General features: G+C 45.8%; 1 protein-coding gene across 5 annotated transcripts in view; it reads right to left on the minus strand.

The window, feature by feature from the left end:
* PRDM16 (PR/SET domain 16) overlaps window positions 1–19077 on the minus strand; it is a 312213-nt gene that overhangs the window by 184454 nt on the left and 108682 nt on the right. For 4 of the 5 annotated variants that reach the window (XM_083802566.1, XM_083802565.1, XM_083802568.1 and 1 more), the window contains one exon: window positions 1717–2066. The exons of the other annotated variant lie outside the window; for it this stretch is intronic. In XM_083802566.1, coding sequence (XP_083658692.1) covers window positions 1717–2043 — 327 coding nt within the window. In that variant the 5' untranslated portion in view covers window positions 2044–2066. The remainder of the gene's footprint in view (window positions 1–1716; window positions 2067–19077) is intronic. 5 annotated transcript variants of the gene reach the window in all.

The raw sequence follows: 19077 nt of genomic DNA on the forward strand, positions 1-19077 counted from the left end.
AGATAGGAAACGTTTCTTAAAAACCTGAAAGTAAATACCAACTTGTACCAGCAGTACGAAAGACAAGGACAAAGTTACGCCAAGGTCACAGGGAACAAAGCTTTGCCTTACTCAGGTCTTGTCTGATTTCTAGCAGCCAAGGAGGACTGCTGTTTGCTCAAAGGAAAGCTTTGTTAAAATAAAAATAAAAATTAAGATCACCTCTAAATACTATGCTCAGAAAAGGAAAGCTCCCCAGTCTGTGCAGGAGCGATTCCCATGCTGCAGCCTACAGACAGTACTGCACTTTCCTGGAGGAACCGGCCGAGCTTTCCCTCAGCAGCAGCTCGCTGCGACCGGCACTCAAGGTAACCTCGAGGTGCCCCGTGCCTACAGGCTCCCTGAAATAACCAGTAAGTAACCAGAACGAGCTCTGCAGCAGAATGACTTTTGTTTTTATGGCAAGTGTGTTCTGCTTTCACATGCACTCCGGACACGTTTCACAAGTAAACAAAAACATCGGGACCTACTTCCCCGGGCTTCGCAAAACCTCACTGTTCACTGATTTCTGAGGCTTCACAATCAGGAGTGTAATAAATGTAATCAGACAATTCACGATGTTAATACTCCAGTTTGGCCTCTTGGGCCATATTTCTAAGAAAACAAGGCTGCTGTGAGCGCTCTCCCGGCTTGCGCACTGAGGTCCTACAGCCTTGTCCCACCTCCTTGTTCCTTCCCACCGCCGTACTCCAGCACTGACTGCTGCACGCCGGTAGTGGCTGATGGACCAGACACCATGCCGTGCTTCACGCGGCAGGAAAGGGAGGTAAAACACTGCCACATATTTCCAGGGACAGAGCTGGCTTATCAGAGAGCATGTGAGTGGGTCTGGCGAACCTCTCTAACCCAGCCGACGGGTGAGTAGGTGTCCCGTAGCGCTGGGTGGACGTGAGGGCTACAGCAGAGAAGTGGTTATATATTATATATCATACCTTGGACAGGTGCACTGGGATAGGACTGCAGACACAGAGCGTAAATCTTTGGCTACGCTCCACTGTCCCCAGAACCCACTTTAATTTATGTTAATTCTTGCAGGTATGGATATTTGCAAATCAAGAATATATGGGAGTAAAGGAGACTGACACAATTTCTGGGACAATCCCAGAAAAGCAGGGAGAAAGATGGAGGAATTCTGGGATAGTGCTGTTTTTCCTACTGAAGACTTCTTTTTTTCTTTTTTTAGTTCTTAGAGGAAAATGACTTTTGCATTCCTTTATCTTTGCCGCAGAACAGGAGCTCAAGAACATCTAGGGTGTTAATGGGTACATGTTATTTTTCTATGGCCAGTTAATAATGCCTGCACAGCTAACATGGACTGGAAGTCAAAGGTAACACACCCAACCACAAAACATGACGCGACTAATCATATTTCTTCCATTGCGACAAGTTCCGAACACAATTTGAAAATGACAAGCACTTAAAGAAGTGACCCAACATCATTTAAAACCAACCTTCTTAAATGGTGCTAGAGCAATATTTGTAGCCCCAGAAGCTATATTAAAGGATTTCTGCTGCTTTTTGAATACGAATGGAACGTGGGATACAAAATAACCTGGGGAAATACAGCATTAGCAAAGTCACTGCTTCTGTCCCCAGGCCAGCCAGGACTCAGTCTAGCTTTATGAACAGTTTGCAGAGAAGACAAATGAATGTGATTATCACATTCGGCACGCTTACCTCCCATCCAAAGTTTGTTTCCTTTAATGTGCTCCTTTGTACTGTCATATAAGGTCCAAATCTTTCCCCAACTTCAATCTTCTTTTTGGCCCAAATCCCTAGCCCTGCCCCTGGGATCGAAGATTCTCTGAGTTCAAAATCTGGTGGGATTGGAATGTCATCAGGAATGTAGACGGGAGCTTCATAAGGTGAGCCCTCCTTGGGAGTGAAGTCCTCGCTGGTGGGAAAGGGTGATGGAGGTCCGACAGGGATGGGGGACATAATACTGTCCTCTGTTTCCTCCTCTGCACTTTCGCCAGCAAGGAGATCAGGGTCGGTCTCGTACATATTATTTACAATCTCGCTGTCACCTAAAAGGGGAAACAGCAGAACAAAACACACTGAAATACTCACGTGAACATCAGTTAATCTCTTCTCGGGACAAAGTTTCATTAAGTCTAGTTCACACACTTTAGGGATAGGAGCAGCGGCGGAGAAAAGGCAACCCTCACCTACGGAGCTCAGGTGGACCTGAGGTGAGAATATCCAAACCGGCTGCACAACGTTTAGAGCTATGTAAGGACAGAAGGGAAGCGAGTTGGAGGCTGTCGTGTTATACTGGGCCAGGGGTACTGTAATGGTTGTCTTTCAGTAACAGAAAGAGGGAAGAAACACAGAAGAAGTACACTCCAGGTTTGCTGTAACCATTTATTGTTTTAACTGGTTCAGCACATTTTGTAGAGGAAAGAAAAGGAGTAATTCAGATAAAATTTGGGTTAAGATTCTACAGTCACAAAGCATCAGCCGTCTGAAGACCTTTCATCTTTTATGGTGCAGAAGCAAAAAGTGTTTGCACGCTTGTGAAGGGCAGATGCTCACTTTTCAGCTTGCTGTAGCCCAGCAAGAGGCAGCTTTCTGGGCACAGCTGCTCACTTCTGAGCAGCTCCCAGACAAAACCACCCTCAGGAGCACCGCAGGTGCCTACGGCGCTCCACGTACAAAAAGCACTGCTCCACGCACATGGCTTTCCCTCGTACAAAAAGCACCTGGGAGGCACAGTGAGTGCGTGGCAATGCACGAGGGACCTCGTGCACGGGTATCTCGGACCTCGTAGGAGCTAGACCCCTGCACGCAGAGCTGACAGCCCCAAATTCACTGCTCCAGCTTCCCAGGAGCTGCCTGCCCAGTGCTCGGGCTGCCGGGGCTCAGTGCGCCATGCACCAGAGGCTGCTGTGCCCGTCCAACTGCACCTCCGGGATGAACACCCCGTTTCAGGCAGAACAAAACCATCACTAGTTTACAGTACTATTTTAAGACTAATGTGCCATAGGTGCTTAAAGACTGAGCATTTTAAGCTACCCTCTCAAGCCCAGTCCAGAGGTCATCTCACAACCTCCCAGGACAGGGATCTTGCAGCAGTGCCACGGTGCTCAGAGACCAAGCGAGGGAGAAGCTGCATGCTGCACCCTGGAACCGATGATTTTCCACGCCACATTTCATAAACTTGACAGAATCAGACCAACCCAATACCTACTGTAACGTTAAGTGTTTAAAAGAAGCCCATACACCTAAAAACACAGGCCTGAAGTATTTATTTCATACCATTCAGAACATTAGGCTTAAAAAACTGATTTGTGTGGTCTTCCCCCGAAGCATCAGCAGAGCTGCAGCTGTTTTTCCCATGCCTCGAGTTCTTCAGATGTACAGGTGGTAGGAAAAAAATACGTAAACACATTTGGACAGGACGTTTACAGAATAAAGGCAAAATTGTAAGTAGGAGGAGTTAACGCCACTAGCCAGCCTCGATACCCACATCCTGTTAGAAATACCACGTCAGCCCTTTGATGCCTGGCACCTTCAGGGTGACTGCAGCACCCTTCAGTTCTGTGCCTATGAAAAGGCCGGGGATCAAATTAAAATAGGAAAATAGGAAGGAACTGCATAGGTGTGCACGTGTGTGTGTTTGGGGAAAAGTGGCCAAACCCAGAAACCCCGAGAGTAAATAGCCTTAAGCCTGCAAGGCTTTTTCAAGCTTCATTTTGCCAGGACAATTAGGAAATGAGCGCAATGTTAGCAAGCACAAATTATTACACTTCAGAGAATTACAAGTCAATTACACTACTAAACCCGTAACAACACGCATCCATCTTCTGGTTTGATATTGGCTTGTACAAGCTAAAAATATTCTTCAAACATCCCTTCCTCTTCCATCACTTCCCAAAAACAAGTAAATAATCGGAGACAGGTTTACCAGAACGCACGGAAGGGCGACCAAAGAAGAAAGCTTTGTGGGCAGGGAACTGGACTGGGCCAAGACGTTTTCAGGAAGACACTTTAAGGCAGAAAACGTCAGGCTGTTGGATCCACAGTGCTTCACTCAGGGATTTCGCAGCAGAATTGTCCTTGCTGGGTGCAGCCCTGCCGGGGGGCTGCCCCACCTGCCGCCCCCCTTCCGGAGCAGCCCAGGGCCAAACCTCCAAGGCTGCCTCGCCGCAAGGACCCGCGGGGCATCCTCCAGCCGTTCCCTGCTGCGCAGCCAGGATTCCCCGAGGAGCCCGGAGCTGTCCTCCTAGCGGAGACTTGGCCACGCTCGCACATCGGCAGCCGGGCCAGGACGGCCGTCACTCTGCTTTGACGCTTCCCTCCCTGCCACCAGGCCAGCAAATGCGGAGAATCAAAGCTGAGCAGATGTCAGAGCTTGGATCCCAAGAACGCGTTTCATTTCCCTATTTTCATAACCAAACGCTCCAAAAATTTCAAAATTAATTGTCTCCTTAATTCCTTTGCTTTCCTGACCATACGAAATTTTGAAATTTAAGTCTTTTGATTACAAAATGAGTAAGTTTTGTTTTGTTTTAAACAAAATTCCACAGAGAAAGAAAACTTTGGGTTTTGACCAACTTTCCCTTGGACTCGCATATGGTGAAATTCCCACAGTCAAACCACATTCTGTCGCATTTCTGCTCGGCATACACTTATGAGATGCAATTATTATTATTGTGATGCTATGCTGAAAGCTCCCATTGAGCCTGATTAGCCAGCCCTGCTTAGGGGAGAGCTCCTTCTGCAAAGAATTTACAAACAGATGGAAGGGGAAGCGGTTTGCTGCAGCCTTACAGACAGGACACAGCCACGGAGAGAACACACAGGTTGCTACCAGGAGCTAGAAAACGAGCCCCAGGCCTTAGCTTATCGTGTCTGAATCCTTCTCCTCCTCCCAGTAAAGGCTAAACAAAGAGAAGCCGTCAGTCCCCCGGACTTCCACCGCAGCTCCTGTCTGAATAAAGCGCCCTTCACCAGAACTTCTACCTCTGCAAACACCTATGGTAACTGTGACGGGAGGAGATTGTTGGGTTTTTCCCCAGTAAAGTGACAAACCCAGAGCAGGGTCATTTGTAAGAGCACTGCCACAGTTTGCAATGTAACTGGTCCTCTCCTCGCTCGCTGGAGGGCCAAGAACTTTTTAAGTTCTCTTTATGACTCCAAATACTCTACCCAACAGCATGTTGTTTACTTTTCTGAAATTCTGTTCTGTTTATTTATTTATTCAAGGTCTGACGTTAGAGGTTTATCATTGTAGTGATCATTCTGAAACATTTTTTGGGCAGCCAAAACCAAAACCAAATCAGAGGCGAAAAGAAAAAAATACCCAAGCTGCCTCCTCAGAACAGAAAACCCGCAACGCCCCACCCGGCAGCTCCTGGTACCCACCCAGCACCTCCAGCCCGACAAGGACCCCTGAGCCAGGCGGGGCTGCTGCGCCAGGGAGACCCCAGGCACGAGGCGAACGGACCAAACAGATTTACCAACAGATACGGCACTGACAGATTTTGAGGACAGAAAAGAGGATTTGTGCTAATTCCACCTGACCTCCTGCATAACTCAGACCGCAGGACTCCCCTGAATTATTTCCATCTTCAAGATCAAAAGGTGACACGTAGCTTATCTCAGGCTGAACAAACCACCCTGTTCCAAGATTTCCCAGCGCTGGCCAACGAGCCCGGTACAGCGCCTCGCGGTCGCACCGCCCTGCCTCACGTTGGCCCAACAGCAATTCCTGCTGGGGATAAAAAAGGGCCGTACGCCTTCCCCCAGCCGCACAAAGCAGCAGTTCAGCAGCAAGTGCTAATGGGGGAATTGTAAGGCCCTTTGTCTCCTCTCTCCCCGGCAAGCCGTCTGCCTCCTTTTTACCTTCTGCATTCAACATCTCCCCCTTTTCAATTTTTGAGGATGTCACCTCTTAACCTCTTGAATAAGCTACATAGGATAGAATATCTTTCGCTGAACTGTGTGTTTGCAACCCTTTTAAGACTCCTGACTGAACCGTCTGTGGTTTTTCAACAACTTTTTTGAACTACCTATGGCAGAACTCGCTATAGGATCATCCAAGTGAGTGCTAGACCCAGAGATCAGTGACCCAAAGGGACTCTGCTGAAGGCAGCAGGCTTCATCTTTGGGATGCATCTGCCTCTTCAGACTGTTAGCGCCAGGCAGGGCTTTTTCCAGATTTTGAGATCTTTCTCATACAAGGAATAACACTTTAATGTCATAAACCGTACTTAAGTGAGCAGAGTTATTCAGGCACCACAAACCTGTTTAAATACAGAGTTATCAGAACTGGGCTCACGTCCTCTATTCCCCGTATCTGACTAACGACGCACGTGCACGCAAATACATTTAGTTCCAACTTCCCAGTGCACAAAGGCTGTTAATTATATTTCCCTCTAATTAAAAAAGAGCGCTTTCACTCTCATGGTTTGAGATTAAGAAGAAAATAAGTTTCAGACATCTTCCCTGAAAGCTCCTAGGAAATGAAAACGGAATTACTGTATGTATGTCTTCACAGTTTTCTGCCAGATTAATTGGAGCGCTGGCTTGTATATAAGAATATCCAATTTGAACTGAGTGTGATGAACCGATATTCACTTACCCCATACCAAACTGAAGCAGAATTCATTTTAATTCCAAATATGGGGGTTTAGCTGGCAACATAAAGTTTGGTAAAATGTTAAAGCAATATTCTGAAATACCAGTCAGTAAGAAATTGTGTACAACAAAAATGGTTCCCACCCGGATTACAGTTACTGGAAGTTAGTTGCAGCTGCAACATGAAAAAATCCATAGTTATTAATCATTAAAATCATGCCTTAATTAATAAAAAATACCAGTATCCCCATTAGCTAGCGCCATCAGCTTTGTAGCACACATTCCAGCCACTGGCTGAAACCAGTGTGGACGATTATTTCCTTCCAGTTCCAGAGTTCACAGAGCAAAAAGTGATGTCTGTTAGTACCCAACCTTTCTACACCAAACAGAAGATACTGTGTGTGTGGAAGGGGAAAAGCACCTCAAGGTATCGCAGGCAGTGGTTAGCTATGCACCAAAATGTTATTCTAAGAAGGCAGTCGTGGAGCAGAACTCCTGGAAGAGGTGCGCTGAAATGCAGAATCGAATTTAATAGAGGGAAAGGTGCAAAAGAAGTGGCAAGCAACCAAGGCGGATGAATAAACTGCCTTGGAAAAAGGCAGGCTTTGAGTAGGTGCTGAGCACCGACCGAGCAATCAGCTGAAATTTCCATTTCAGATTCTGGAAATCCTGCCTGATGGGAATAAAACTGGTATTAGACAGAGACTAATTTATTAATTTAAAGTTAAATAGTTTGTCACCGAACAGAAAAGGATGCATGGGCTAAACAACTGCTCCTCCCTCATTAAAAAAAAAAAAAAAGATACTGCCACCAAAGAGGCATATCCTAAGTAAATCTCAAGCAGGCCCATGCACGGGGATAGATGCCTGAGCTGCTGCCAGCCCCACAGCTCGTGCTGCGAGGAGCCAGCAGAGCACGGGACGGTACGGAAAGCTCCAGGGGCCTTGAGGTTTGCCCACAGCCCCATGAGCATCCTGCATGCTGGGGCCATGCCTGGTGCTGGCCGCCTTGCCGAGAGGTGCCGAGGCCTCCCTGCTGCTCCGCTCCTGCCTGGGACGGTGCCAGCACCATCACGAACATGAAATAATCACGGGATTGAGAAGCAAGGTACGCAACCAGCTCTGAACGTGCCACAGACCCCAAACGGCCAGCCCAGGGAGCCTGAGGGACGTAGGAGACAGGAAGATTTCGAGTGAAAATGGTAGAGTTGGGGTAATCGAGTTTGGGGATTGTTCCAGGAGGAGTCGATCGCGGAGCTACAACATTCAAATGTAACGGAAACGGGGCTTTTTTCATCCAGAAAGGAAAAAAAAAAAAGCAGGGGAGGGAAACAGATGAAGGGGAAAAGAAAAACACGTTTGTCATACAATACAAGTAGCTGAAGTATTTTGGGAACAGATTTGCCATCTCTCAATTAAACATGAGGCAGCATGACTGTGCTTTCATTGCACAGTAGTTTCCACTATGATAACAAGTCCAACAACCGCCTCATTGTGGGCCGTGCAGAAACGAGAGGGACTCCCACAGTGCATATTAATGACTGACCTCTGATGTAATCGGGGGGAAAGCAGCACCCAACAAAAATTACAGTTTTCACGGCAGCATGGCAGGCAGCTCTCCCTGCCAGACACAAACTGTCAGGGGAGAGCAGCTGAAGCGGCCAGGCTCAGGCGGGGTATGCATACTGCATCTCTTCTGTACCCTCAGAATACACCTTCTGTATGGAAGGCACATCTCCTCCTCCTCTTTTTTTTTTTTTTATGGCTAATACAGATTTTCCTGAGTTCATGCCTAAGAAACCTGGTGGCAGACTGCACGATAGAAGAGGATTTTGATTCATTTGCCAACATTTTTTGCTCCAGCTTTGGAGAAGTACAGAGAACTGCCTGCTAGGGTTTACAAATGTTTCCTCTGCTAAAAAGCGCAACCCTCCTTACTCAAACATGTCACCAGAAACAAGCTTTCATAAGTATTATATGCTCCATAATCCTGAAAATACTTGTGGTTGCTGTAAATGTTTTCTCTCCTGGTATTAGCAAGTCAAATTATTTTCTACTCTATGATTAGCCTCTTTTGCACTTAAGAAACAGGAATTCCAACCGAGTTGAAAAGCAAAACTAGGTTTAGTGGAGCATGACCTGTGAAAAATTTCAAATGACACGAGTATAAAGACACCTCACTTCTGAACACTGTTAATTTAATCTCTTATACGGGATAATCAGGCCAGTTCTGATTAAATCGTAATTTACTCTGAAGTCGAGCCCACATTTGACTAACCTCACATTTCAAGAAAAATCATTAAACACAGGTAATCTCTTCCTTCTGCCTTTTCAGCTGCTAAAATCAGTTATCAGGGGCTGGCAGTGGGCACAAAGTGAAAACAAAAATTAACTTTTTCAGGCCACGACAGTTCTGATACAAGAGAGCACAGGGGATCCACGTGAGCAGAACCAGCACCCAAGTGCATGCACCACATCAGCTCTTTAGCTCAGCAGCTTTTACATGGCATTTTTTACCCACCAGGGCTGCCAGAGGAAGCCAGAGTCATTCCTATCGCTCCAAGCAGAGCTGCTTGGAGAGAACAGCTGCATCTGACGTCCCCAAAACATAGAGATGTGCTGGCAGATCTCCTCAGGTCATGGTTATTCCAGGGATTTTAGGAACATTCAGCAGCTGGGGTTTACATTTGATTAGACCTGATGTACCTGGGACAAGGCCACCTACTCACACTACTTCTCCAGTATGGATTATGCCTCCTGAATTTCTGGTTATGGCACTGCTGATAGCACTGCAATCGTTGCATCGCGCTGCAGAACCTTCCACATTACCCTCGCTGAGCACCATGCCATTTACCAACCTCAGTGTTCCTCCACCTTACTCTAGACGTAGCACAACTGGTACAGCTAGAGCAGAGAACATTTTCCTGTCTAGAAACAAGCTTCAGTTCTGCCGAGTTTCATCATAAGTTAGCTGGCTGCGATTCGAGAGCTCTATGGGATGCTGCATTCACCGACAACCGTGCTGTCCTACATCTGCCCCTCTTCCAACGGCGAGTATTTCAGTGCTCTGGAATGTCTGGTTATGTGAAAAGCAGTACAGAAATACAACTTGACCTTATTGTTATTGTCATGAAACTAAAATTAGTCCTTCAAAGCTCACTAGCAAAATTGCTCAATAAAAAGACCCATTGAAAAGTTGTTTCCACAGATAATCAGATATGGGCACAGGCTTAAAATCTGTGTGACACCAATGAGGTTCCTGCAACAATGAAAGTGATGCTTTGGTATTGGTGAGAGACCTCATGAATAATCTCTTTAGCAGCTGTAATGAAAGAAAAAAAATCTAATGTTAAAGGAAATGTTTGTAAAAGAAACAATGTGGTAGATTCAGGGCAGGGTTCTCCTTGGGTTTGTACTCATTTTTTAATATGCTTATTAATATTACTATATAAAATTCTGCAGAGGAAATATCTATTCATCTGAAACAACAAAGTATCTTTTATATTCACAGGCCATCTCCGACTCCTCAGCTCGGGAAACTTTCGGAGCACACCAAGAAGGAATTCCTCTCAGGCAACCAACGTCTGACCAGTAAGCACAATCTTCCGTGGATTGCACTGACCTTGAAATAAACATAAAGCTGGGCCCAATCCCACATTCCTCCCGCACGCAGAACTCCCATTGAGAGCACTGGGGATATTAAGAGCAAAGAGAACACAGGACTGAGCCCATAACACTTTTGTCATACTCCATGGCATTATGCTGTTGGCTGACACTCGGTGACTTTCCAAGCTGAAATTTGGCAGCCAGCTCCAGAACGGGATGTTCACAGAAAACAGCTCATTTTTACTTGCGCATAAAATAACAACCGGCTCAAGTCCACGATGCTGCCAGGTCAGAGGATTCTCTTGTAGAATCGGTTTGTATTAATACAATATACATGTAAAAAGCTGATATTTTCATTTTCTAAATGACAAGGAGAAGAATTACAGGCTCCCACTGAATTCATACTCCGCTTCGGAAGCTCACCCGGAATATCAGTCTCAAGAAAAGAGTTTGAGCAAAATGGTAAAACAAAATAAAATACACATGTATATGCACAGGGGATTACGACTTTGTGTCTGAGACTGAAATAACACAGTGATAAATAGACAGACTCTTGGCCTTAGGGATTAACTGGTAGGTGAAAGTCTTCTTACTCCATTATTCCAACTCTGCAACTCATTCCTAGCTCTAAGTTCAGGAAGGCACCGGGGTCCTGCCTGAAGTGCTTGTTCCTGGGCTAGTGCAATGCGAAAGGTACCAGCAGAAAGCACACACTGGGCCAGGAGCTCCCTGGGACCTGGTTTCACTGGTCCGAGGCCAGGAGGGCACTGGGTGATGTCCAACAGCTGCCCCAAGGGGACCAGGAACATCGACACCACCTTTAGGGCCCCTCAGCACACATCCCTGTTCCTGCACTGTGTGGATTTCCCTTTAGAAACTTTCCCCAGGACAGAAGGGAGAAAGAAAGCGATCAAACAGGAAAAAGCCCGGCTACAGTGCTACGTTAGAGAGAAGGCACGGAGCACTTCGCACCTCCAGAGACAAGACCGTACACATTTCAGACCGGGGTGACAGGAGTCTGTGCCTATCTGCTGCACACTCAGGATGTTTCATCAGGGGGAAAAAAAAAAAAAAAAAAAGCATTTTTATGACTGATTTGTAGACCGGTAGAGCTGGACCAAATCATCATCGCAGCCTAATTCAGCCAAGAGTGCAAACACTCACATTTAAGCAACCATGTGCTTAACTGCTGCCAGCAGCTGCCAGGGCTCATTACCTCTCGGCACCACACTGCCCACCTACGATTTACTCGAGGTGCTTCGCACCCAGGAGCTGCACCACGGCCACCCCACGAGCCTTGGTCCCGTCCCGCCGCGTCCTGACAGGGCCAAGCCACCCGGCAGCCACGGGCCCAAAGGTGGGAGCCGCAGCGGGACCCGGGCACCCACCCGAGCGGGGGCTTCGGAGCTGCGAGCGATCGCAGAGATCAGATTGCCACCTGATGGCCGCAGCTGAAATACAATAGAAAACCGGAAACCTGCCTGCGCTGAATCTGTCCGTCCTCGGTTACAAAAAGGCTGGTTTCCAGACGTTTCAAGCTCCACGTGCCAGCGGCCGGCGAGCCCTGCCACACGCCGCCTCACGGGCTCACACGGCGCAGCTGAGGTGCCCGACGTGCATCCCCCGCAGGACACCACCGTGCTGCCCCCCCCAGGAGCAGTTCCCTGACACCCCGATGGCGAGGACGAGGGGTGCCCGGCCACAAGGCAGCTCTCACACAAGGGCCTGTCCCCACCGACTGACCCAGTGCCACAGACAAGGGGGTGGGGGGGGTTATAACGCCCAGAGAGCGGGGTAAGACAAGGGACCAAAACTTCCGTCCGAGACCCTCTCTGGAAGGTAGCCTGAGGTGGCTTTCCTACCGCCAGGAAGGATGCGAAGTACTGCCAGAGCTGCGGTGACAGGAATTAGTCCTAACTCACCGAGAGCGGGGCTGAAGCATTAAACGAAGCATAAATCTGTATTAAAATGATGTTTCCTCCATCCACAGACCGCAGTTGCTTAATTTTTAATGGCTGTGTAGAAAGGACGATAAGGAATACGTTACTTCAGGTTCTTGAACCCGTCACGAGGTTTCTTCTGTTCTTTGCAGGAACCTCTCCCCTTCATGGGGGCTGTGCTGGTAGGAGCACACGCTGCGTTTGCTGGCGAATACGGGGCAGAAAGCGGCACATCCAGCAGCCGCCACAGGAACTGCCCAAGGGCCGCCTCCTGCGCACACGCGGGGCCAGAGGCCTACGGGGTAACCTCCAGCTCCCGCAGGAGGAAAAGCTGATTTTACTTTAAATGGTCATTGAGGAACGTCTCTCATTCATTCACGAAAACCCTTCATCTTCACAAGCTTTTAGGTCTGGAAAAAGCAAGCCTATTTATTCCATAGAAAATATCCATAGGTTTTCAGTCTTCCTGAACTTATTATCTGAAGTAGCTGGCATGCGCTGGTTAAAACTAGCAAGGGACGGTCACGGTGCTAGGCAAAGCCCCAATATTTTGCGTTTTCAGCCCAGGATGCCAGGGCTGTGACAGGTGTAGTCCCCTAACCCCTGGCCTGACAAACCGGGAAATGAAGCGATCCCAACACACACACACACATTTGGAGGGCTATTCCTGGAACCTCATATTTATATATGCCATTGAAATCAGGAGGAGACACAAGTTCTAACACATTTCCTGTGCAAAATTTCAGAAAAGAGCCTCCCAGAAACCCTTCTCTCACCGGAGGAAACCTCCGCAGTCAGCACTGTATTCAAGTGTCCCAGCCTAGCACTCGAATTGTTCGGTCTCTGCGACTGGTGCTAAGGACACAATGCACGTAACTGCCCCGACTCAACGCAGAACTGCCGCAGAACGCATTAGAAAACAATTTAGTCCCGGAGAATCCAACTGCAGGGTTATTCAGAGACCGAGACAGTGAGGGATGCGCCAGGACAGGGGGACAGGACAAACGAAAGAAAAAGCGCTACGAAAAACAAACACTTGCAAAGAAAACACCTTTTCCATGTTTAATTTGTATATTCATTTTTCAAGTTTCACATTCATCGTCTGTTTTGCCTTGATTGTAATTATACCCCTCAAAGCTGATTCAAGTTATTTTATAAAATAGAAGCAGGAAACAACTTGTGTCAGAAGTGAGCTCTGAGAACAGATAATGACTGAGTGCAGAGCAGAAGAGTCAGACGTATTTTTCAATGTGTTTTAAAAAATAGTCACTTCGGTGCTTGGCTGCAAGAACAACAGGTATTAGGGATTTAAACTGCATTTGGTTTTAGGTAAAAAAAATTAAGTGTTTTCTTTTATTACAGGATTTCTGCTGGCAGAAATGAAGAATAAAGCTTGAAACACTATTTCAATGTGTTCCTTAATACGCATTTTCCTCTAGTAAAACCAGCAGGGAAAGTGTCCAAATTACTCTCCACTAAATGCCAGTATTATATTTCCAGTAAAAGTCTAGTTCAACCAGGCATCAAAAATATTTCCACATCAGATCCTTTTAGAATCAAACTCTCCAGAGAACGTTGTTGTCCATAACTACACTTCACCTGATCCCTGTGTTCAATGTTTTGTTTTATATTTGAACTTAAGATGACATTTCTACAAATTCTGCTATGTTAAAAAATTAATTCAATGCACATTTGGATGCAAGTATATAGAGAAGGCACTTTTAAACAACAAAAACCCCACCTCTAATATCTCATTATTAAAGCCACTGGAAAAAATATTAGCCTTTGGGATTTCTGTCTCTAAACTATTTACAACATAATAGCTCCAATGAAGCGTCACAAGAAATGTACACTGTATTACACATATAGTTGTAACAAACACTGGGAAGAATCTATAGAAATAACAACAACAACAAAATCTGGAATCAGAGATGAAAGCCTGAAGAAAACGCTCCAATTCGTAAAGAAAAATCCTAATTGCTTTTCAGTAGTTTGCTTATTTTTGCTTCAAAGCACCTCCCCTTGAAAATCTATAAAACTATGGAAATGCTCCAATTCTACAGAAATTCCTTTGTTGGAAATGCAGTAAAGTAGAACTTTAAAAACAACCGCAAGATAATTTCTCCGCTAAGAGAAATTTTACCTGTTTAGAATAAATAAATAAACGCAGTTAGAGCAGCTCTCCAAAAACTAACAAATGATGCTGGATATTTCTCTCAGCCCTGGATGTCAAACCACAGAACAAGAATAAAGCATTTGCAAGTCTCCAAAAGGAGACCTTGCAATTGGAATTCACATCTTTGCCAAGTGAAAGCTTTTCGGCTGTTGTCACCGTCTCATTGTCATTCCACTCACTGTGGGTTCCCCAGGGTCCAGAACAGGAGTCCCGGCATTATTAACATAGCAGATTAATAGCAGTGGGAAAAGACATTTTCACAAACATGCTAAATATTAATATTAATCGATAACAATTTATATTTCCTAACGTGAGCCAGACAAACATACCCCAGGCGTGGAGGAGAGGAGGGAGGGCAGAGCAAGGAAAGGGACAGTGCCAACAGACTGTACGGAATAAAAGGGAAGCAGTGAATCAATGCGGGACAGAGGACTGAGCCGTGAGGTGGGTGTCAAAAGCAGAGCTCTGTTTTCAGAGGAACAGAGGCACACATTTTAATGCCACGGTATAAGTTGGATTTTCCATCCCTGGCCAAAAAAAATTCCAGTGAAGCTCACCAACTTTATATCACGCTATAAACAGCAGAGCTCTACAAAAACAGTGAAAAACTGCTTCGTGCTATTTTTGCCATCCTTAGTAACACTCTGCTCTGCAAACTGTATTTTCCTCAGCACTCGTAACCCTACATATGTATTTTTAATTCAGACATGCAAAAATTTACCCAATTTCTAGATTGGTATTTGAAGCCTGCCCTGTACTCAGCTTATTTTCTACCAGCTGCACTTTCTACTGTAAAGAAAAAAAAATCTTTATAACTTGTTGCATTTTTCTAATGATTTATCCCAGCAAACTTTTTAAAATTCAGTTTTTGAAAGTCTTTATCATTATCTCACATACTTTTAATGACAAGCAGCAGACGAACACCAGAAGATGGATGCACAGTGCTGTTACTAGTGAGGTTCCCATATTATCCACTGCATAATGCCCGTGCTGGTTAAATCAAATCAAAGCATTGCAGCTCAGGACCTCTTGGCAGAATACAAATTCTGCTGCATCCCTGAGCCTCCTCAACTGGAAACGGCTTGCCCATTATCTATGGATTCACCTCCAAAACATGCGGACTGCTGTGGGGTTTTACCGTCAGCCCCTGCCTGGCTTTGGGTTCTCTTTCAGCGCCCCTGCACATCCTTAACTTTCCTCTAGAGTCCGCAAAGCCCGGTGCTGGGCTTGAAACCATGAGAGCCGCAAATATTTGTGTTTTCTCTGTCTGAGCAGCTCCTGGGCATCTGGAGAGCCCTGTGACCACACTGCCAGTCCTTCCTCCGGAGCTGTTAGAAGCAGGAGCTACCAGCTGATTTGTCAGGTACGCAATTACCCAGAAATTGATGATGCAGCTTCACAGAGGGGAAAACATCGCAAGGATCAAGCACTGCGGATGGCAACTGAACCCAAGATTTGCATCTGACCTTCGTGGCTGAGGCACACCTCTGGCTAAATCATCCCGTCAGCTTCCAGCTCGTATGCAACCAGGTTTCAAGCATGCAAATGAGGAAAATTTGGTAAAGTCTGCCTTAGAGGTCTGGCAAATATTTCCCACCATTAAGCTGGGGAATCAAGTTACTGATATTATGGGAATAAAATCGAAGTCCTTTCCTTGACCAGGCACCCTTCCTCCAGCTACCAGTGCTCTGAGGGATTACAGAAATGTTTAACCAATATGAAAAAGTGGAATTTCAATGGGGCAGGCGATGACAATAAGGAACACAATTTTCATTTTAAATCTGGTTCTCTGCAGAAATCTTTATTTATCCTCAGAAGGTTTCCGTGTTTGCACGGTGAGCACCTCTCTGCAGACATTACCGCTTTCTGCATTTTTTTCCTGATCACTCAAGTGCTCTTTAAAGACGGGCTTTCCTCTCTGTTAGAAAAGCGAAAGCGTCTGACGCAGCACTAAGCATCTGTTTAATCCGAGTGCGTTTTTCCACCGAAACCTGCTCACAAGCCACTTCTGACCGAGAAAGTACTCCTAGCCTATTTTGGGTAAAATTTAGGACAGGAACAGGGGTAAGTCCAACACATGGCAGGGGGAGGTGACACTACTATGTAACCTTCCCCTAGCGCTTTGTGACAAATACTGTTAAACAGGTAGGCTTTCGGGGCACTTTGCAGATGGGTTACGGGACTTGCCCGAGCAGCTGCTAAGAAATGCCAAGCCGCAGCCACGACATTTGTTGGAATCCCGTGATCTCCAATGGAAATTCACCCGAGTCCTGGGAACTCTGCAGTACTTCTAGAGCCATTCAACTTCCCAGTCACACCACAGTATTCTTATGGCTTAGCTTGACAGATCCATTAGCATCATTATTTTTAAGCTGATTTCATCAGGTTCGGTTTTAAGTCGCCATAGGGGAAGCGGTGGCAGCGCAAGGACGACGGGGCGTTTGCAGCACACGCACCCACGTACGGAGGCACAGCATCCTGCTTCCCCCTGCTCGCTTCCAAACCAACCCTGGTGTGTTGCACCCACCACCTGGCCCTATTTAAAGCCACGACATTATTCTAAAAAGGATTATTTATACTAAAAACGCTCCCGGGACTACTGTATTTGTATTTCAGGGCTGCTGCATCCCTTATTTCCTCACTGCTCTAATATAGCCTGAGGCTGAGCGGGTGAAATGACTTGCGATGCCACTGTAATTTTTATCAAGGCTTGTTCCTGGTAAAAAGCCTCTTTGTTTCAAAGAAATGTGATTTGGCCTTTTTCCTCCTCTGCTCTATTCCTTGGTTAATATACCACTTCCACTTGCCCTGGGGCTAAGAAAGGTATTCCATGGAATTGGTCAAATCTCACTGTTTTTCTTCTAAATCACAACTGGCTTTTTTTCCTCGACCCTTGCTAAGCACTATCTAAGCTGACAGTCTGAACTTGAGATTTTATTTGTGCCTTAACTCTTCAACTCCTGGACTTTCACAGGCACACGGCCACGTTAAACAGATGCACGTCAGGACTGGTCAATCTGCTGTAGCAAAAGACTGCAGCGATTGCGAGCAAGAGAGGAGGGAGGAACGCTGGCTGATGTTATTTAGCAGTGGAAGCAAATGCAGCCATCTCTGGAAGAGCTATGGTCAGCCTCGCATTCATTTAATAGAATCTGAAAACAAGTATCTGCTGCCCAGCTGATAACTTTCAGTCTGATTCATGTAGTTTAAAAAACACTTTTCAAGGATAATCACAGAAAAGCATATTAGAATGTAATAGGCATAGAAAAATACATAGTGAACCACTAGGAATTTAGATGTGACATTGTGGAAGCTCCTATTCCATGCTGAAAACAATTCTCTCTCACAAATTTATATTGCAGCAGCTTGATATGACTTAACTACAGCACAAATTATTTAAAAAAAAAATTAAAAAATGTCCTCTTCAAATAAAAAGTGCAGGTTAAAAAAAATATACAAAAGAAAAAAAAAGAGGGGTAAAGATAGCTAATGGGTTCCAATACGTTAGATATACATTGGATAACGATGTACAGGGACATGGAGCCCTGGGCAACCTGATCTAGTGGGTGGCATCCCTGCCCAGGGCAGGGGTTGGAACTGGGTGGTCTTTAAGGTCCCTTCCAACCCAACCGTTCTGTGATTGTATGATAGGCAGAGGCCCATAGCAGTAAGTTAAAAATAAATAAAAAAGAAAAAAGGGCTCCCTCAAGTAAAAGGCATGATTAAAATTGCAGCTGAAAAACAAAAAACATGAGAGAACAGGGAAAAGAAACCTGAGTCTACAGATCCACCATTCTTCTGCTAGACTGGCTCCACCAGGAGATGCGCTGTAACTGGCTTTAGGGAAGCTTTAACCCTTCCCCAGGTGCCATTACGCTTCCACCTCATCTTGTGGAAACGGGAGACAAACCCAGCCCCGCAGCGCGCTGGGCAGGGAGCTTCCCGCACCTCTACGGATTCCAACTGAAGCACCAAAACTGCTGCCCTAGGGAACACCGAGCGCTGGCAGCACGCGACGAGTAAATCCAGGAGCCTTCCTACCAGGTGAGGCAGCCAACCCCTGTGAAACAGATTTTGGAGATGGGATCCGACGCTTTTGCTGTGCAACTGGGGCTGCTCCACTCTGCGTCACTACCAACAAAACAAGGAACTGAGACCAAAGCTCTTGGAGGAACATTATTCTTTCAAAAACTCCTCATGGCAATCCCACAAGAAATCACACAATCTTGAAATTTTATTTCACTGGGAAGAAAGTTCAGATTTTTTTTTTTTTAATAGTATGCTTTAAAATATTTCCGTTCAACATTGCCAAATCATTTCAAGTTCAAGATATTTAGCATGACTTTACGGAACAGCCAACATTTCAGCCTTGTTTAAAAAAAATCCCTTTCTTGTTGGAAGCTAAATAATATTAATAAACTCCCACACGGCAAGTGAGATTTATTCAACAAATATTGTCCAGCCCCACCAGAAACTTTGTGCAATTGAACACGCATGGTTCTTGGCCTGCTTTCCTCGTACCAAATAGCTGCGTATAAGCTCACCGATAAGTTACCAAAAATGTGAATGGATCTGCAGCTTCCTGGGCAAAGCCAAAATAACGTGCATTTTATTAAATATGGGATTGTTTCATTTTAGGAAGTTCCGGTGGACTTTTCAAATGAACAGACAGGTTCTTTGCCTTATGTACCAGAAAGAATTTGGTTTTATGCACTGTAACACTTAACCCAGATT

The sequence above is a fragment of the Anser anser genome (assembly GCF_964211835.1).
Source record: "Anser anser genome assembly, chromosome: 17".
In the NCBI taxonomy this organism is placed as follows: Eukaryota; Metazoa; Chordata; class Aves; order Anseriformes; family Anatidae; genus Anser; species Anser anser.